General features: G+C 43.3%; 1 protein-coding gene across 2 annotated transcripts in view; it reads left to right on the top strand.

Annotated features, from left to right (window-relative positions):
* ANAPC5 (anaphase promoting complex subunit 5) overlaps positions 1–2,668 on the top strand; it is a 12,822-nt gene extending 10,154 nt beyond the window's left edge. For both annotated transcript variants that reach the window (XM_010019326.1, XM_010019328.1), the window contains exons 12-15: positions 394–501; positions 1,021–1,168; positions 1,787–1,949; positions 2,328–2,668. In XM_010019326.1, the coding sequence (XP_010017628.1) occupies positions 394–501; positions 1,021–1,168; positions 1,787–1,949; positions 2,328–2,542 (634 nt within the window). In that variant the 3' untranslated portion in view covers positions 2,543–2,668. The remainder of the gene's footprint in view (positions 1–393; positions 502–1,020; positions 1,169–1,786; positions 1,950–2,327) is intronic.
* The last annotated feature ends 1,769 nt before the right edge of the window (positions 2,669–4,437 follow it).

Genomic DNA, 4,437 nt, shown 5'->3' with positions numbered 1-4,437 from the left:
TCTTTCCCTGTTGCTCCATATCCTTGTTAGCTCAAGCCAATTTTAGCTGCTTTACCTCATACCTGTTTTTCGTACAGATAATTACTTGTGCTTTCTAGCTTGCGTGCTCTCCCACTTCTGCTGCATGTTTGGCCTTTGGTTTTGGCAGGCCCTGTTTTCTGTTGTATGAATTTGATCCTTTCTGCCTGGGAGTTGTCCAGCTGGAATCAGAGATGCCTGGTTTTCCCCCTGTCGGTTGTGTACAGCATGTGTACACTTTGTCAGAACACCATTCTGCAGTTACGAGAAACAGAAGGTCACAAATCAGACACCTATGTTACTATGTTCTGAAGAGCAGAAGTGTATCTAAAATACAAAGATACCATCAGTGACGTTTTCTTTCTACCACGGCAGAAAAGCCATTGTATTGAAAGCCCAAAATCAAATGTCAGAGGCACACAAACTTTTGCAGAAATTGTTGATCCACTGCCAGAAAATCAAGAACACTGAGATGGTGATTAGGTAAGAATGTTTTATTTTCAGAGTATTAAAGCCACTTTGCAGTGATTAGAATCACCCATTTCAGTTTGTCTGTGTTTTGACCTCACTGGTCTTCAGATTACCTACTATGATTTTGAGATTAAAAAATCATTTTGTTTATTAATCATGGTATGGAGGAATCCTCAAAATATTGTGGAATTGAGACCTTGTCATTTTAAATACGTAAGCTAAAAGGCAGTGAACTTAAAGTTGCACGAAGACTTACGCAAGAAGAGGGAAACACTGCATCCAAATTAGATAGGAAATAGAAAGGCATGTGTGTAGTTGTACCTTTGTGGTGATCTTCAGAGTAGTTAGTGTTGTTTAATCTTTTTGGATGTCAGTGGCATCTCCTCTTAAGGGTGTAATTTAAGTTTATTGTATATGCAGTGATGTAATTCATAATAATATCGTTACTGATGGAGTAATTGTTTGGGAAACAAGTGGATGTGTTTTATCAAAGGAAAAAAGTTTGTAATTCTTTCCCCCCGTTTTGGTTAGTGTACTCCTGTCAATAGCAGAGCTCTACTGGAGATCTTCATGTCATACCATTGCCTTGCCTGTCCTGCTTCAGGCTCTTGCCCTCTCTCGAGAATATAGCCTCCAGTACTTGGCTTCTGAAACTGTGCTGAACTTGGCTTTCTCCCAGGTATCTCTGATTTGTGTTTTCACCGGGCTGTTGGGCAACATTTATTCTGGGGATCTGGATACTGGTTTTACTCCTGTGAGGTTTAAGAATGCAGCCTTGTTGGAATCAAGTTATTGATTCTGAAGGAGTATATTCTAAATGCAAGAACTTGCGAGGAAGATAAGAGAAGTTGAGTTTCATGTGTATCACTAAGATGGGTAGTTATTGCATACAATTAAGCAGGCAAGCATAAATTGCTCCTGCCTTAATTTCTTCAGTTGTTCTTCTTTGTGCTGGTATTTTGGCTTTCTAATAGCACACTTTGGCATGTGTTTGAATTAAAAATAACACTTGTAATGAAGTTCAGTTATATTGTTGATTCTGAGCTGGCAGAGATGTGATTGTCAGCACTGACTGTGGTGGAGAAGCCATGCTTAATCATTTCAAATAGCAGCTTGTTTCTACTAGTAAGTTTTGATTTAAAAGAAGATTGTGGGGGAAAAGATACACATAAACATACATCCCTGTCTATAGTGCTTTGTGTTATTAGAAGCAGATGTGACGTCTGTTGCTCTTCTCTGAAGAAGCTGCTCTTACCAGTGGATTCCAGTATTAGACCAGCAAGTATTTCTCTTTCAGCTGATCCTTGGCATACCTGAACAAGCCCTGAATATTCTGCACATGGCAATAGAACCTGTCTTGGCCCACGGAGCTGTCCTGGACAAAGGTTGTGCCATGTTCTTGGTGGCCAAATGTCAGGTGGCTTCTGCAGCATCCTACACACCACAGAGGAAGACTGAAGGTAGCGTGAAGAGTGATTCTCCTCACTGACATTGTGCTGAGAGTGCAAACCAGTGTATATACTGGGGTCCTGCTACACAACCACCATTAAAAGAATACTAAATGGTACAGCAGTTATGTTACCTAGATTTAAGATAGCAAAATCAGTTATTCAACAGCCACTATGTTTACAGTGGAGTCTTGTTTATCTGCATACTTTCACACCCATGTTTTGCAGTGAAGGCGGAATAACAGAGAGCTGAAAGAGCATGTTGCTAAGACACAAATTGTTTTGAAAAGCGGAGGAATTTGTCATTGGGCTCCTCAGAATTGAGCTGTATCACTTGGAATTGTTCTGATGATCTTATCTTAATGTGACTGTCCCGCTTTTTTTCCACAGCTTTGGAATCTGCTATCTTGAATCTAAATGAAGCCAAGACTTACTTTACCAAAGTGGACTGTAAAGAGCAGCTCAGAGACGTTCTCTACTTCCAAGCCCGGCTGTTCCACACCCTAGGCAAGACCCAGGAAAGGAACAAATGTGCCATGTTGTTCCGTCAGTTGCACCAGGAGCTGCCGGCACACGGTGTCCCCTTGATCAATGCCTTCAAGTGATCCATTTAAAGATGAGATTTGATTGTTTTCCTGTTTTTTTTTTTTTTAACAAATGTCTTTTTATTATATTCAGTCTTCCGTGTTTCAAAATATCTGCCAATAAATCTTGGTCTTCTATTGAACAAACTTGCATTCTGTTTGCAGTGACGTAAGGGAAAACATGGGTTTCCACCCATTTCACTTTTATTCTGTACTTGTAATTAAGAGTAAGAATTGAACAGGGGGAAAATAGACAGACTCTCTTGTCTGCATGATAAACACACCGAGGGGAATGGTGCAGTCACAATGAAATAATATCTGTTCTTTGTTGTGACATTTTCAGAACCAGTGCTGGCTTCGTGAACACTGAGGAACAAAAACTAGTGGAAAATGCATGCGAAGCTGCTTTGTTCTTGTTTTAAGTGGTATAGAATGGGTCTCATTTAAAACATGTCCTTGCATTTAACCTGTCTACAGTCACTGTTTACTCCATAGAAGCAGATGGTGCTGGCAGAAGGGAAAAAAAACAGGATTCAGTTGGAGAAGTCTAATGGTGCAGAGTCTCGGCGTTGTTGTTCCGTGTGTCCTTGTGCAATGAGCAGCTGAGAGAAGAGAGGAACAACAGCCCCAGCACAGCTTATTGTACGTGTTCTCCTGTAGGTGCTGGTATAATTCGCCTGCTCTGGTTTTAGGGGTGAATAAATGAAGATGGTTGCAACTAACTCAATACCTGATACGCTGCCATTAAGTTCTAGTAATTAGATCCTTGTTTTGGAAGAAAATGATACTTTTGGATGTAGACGGGATTGCCCTTTTGTGAGGGTAAGCCTTCTGTTGGTGAACCTTGGGGATGGGAAATCCAGTCCTTTCACCTTGTGACTATACAGAAGGTGAACATCATGAGTGTAAACGCTTGGAGATGTCCTGCCAGGAATCCCTAGATTAAATCGTGGCATTGTTAGCAATGAGAAAGCAAAAGCAGCCCTAAACCTGGCTCTGCTGGGGAAAAAAAAAGCTCTCAGATGGGGTTAAAACAAGGGTTGTTCAGTGCTGGTTTTGCCATCCTGTTAAGTAGTATTGGAATGTGGTTGTTGCCAGGTCATCAGTGCCTTGATTTTAAAACACTGACTTTATTTTTAACAGGGAAGAGCAACCCAGGTTTGCAGAAATGCTGGTTTTGGTGGCTTATCCCCTCTCAGCTACGTTTTAATCCGCGTAATCCATAAAACGTTTGGAGCACCTGCAACGTTCCAGTAAGTGCATAAATCTGACTTCTAATGTGGCTTTCAAGATCCTGGTCAAAATAGCAGCGTTTATCCATAGCACTTGTTTGGAAGCATGGCTCTGCTCCGGGGAGCTCTATACTGGCAAAGTGGTGCCCGCATCTCAAAGCAGCAGCGTTTGCATCTGCCCGAGGTTGAAGCTGTTGCTTCAAGAAGAGAAGAATAGATCAGGTGAGCTCAGCGCAAGAACGGTGCTTGATTGGAATGTTCTTGGTAGGAAAACTAACCAGGGTTAGCGTGGACAAAGCAAGGGAGATGTTTACAAAGGGCCAGTGCCAGCCGGGGAGCTCAAGGCCGTGCCCATGTGGCAGCACTGCCTCAGTCCCAGCGCTGCAGAGCTGCAGCCTGGGCAGGAGCAGTGCTCAGAGGTGGTGGCAATGGCCTGGTGGTGGCCGCTGTGAGATTTCCCGATAAACTGGTTTCTAAAACCCTCCCTAGGTGATGATTAGGAAGCATTGGGCAATGGCTCAGCAGAGGCCATGGGGCGAGGTGCAGGTCAGCCCGTTTGGACCCGTTCACCTCACGCTGCAAACCCAGTGTTTGCAGAAGGGCAAAAGGGGAGGAAGCTCCGGCCGGGAGCGGCGGGAGGAGGCTGGGGTTGGTTTGCCGGGCGGTGGTACGAGGGTGCCCGGA

The sequence above is a fragment of the Nestor notabilis genome, unplaced genomic scaffold (assembly GCF_000696875.1).
Source record: "Nestor notabilis isolate BGI_N333 unplaced genomic scaffold, ASM69687v1 scaffold1848, whole genome shotgun sequence".
Taxonomy (NCBI): domain Eukaryota; kingdom Metazoa; phylum Chordata; class Aves; order Psittaciformes; family Psittacidae; genus Nestor; species Nestor notabilis.
Note: the sequence above shows the minus strand (reverse complement) of the source record. Positions and strands in the feature narration are given on the sequence as shown.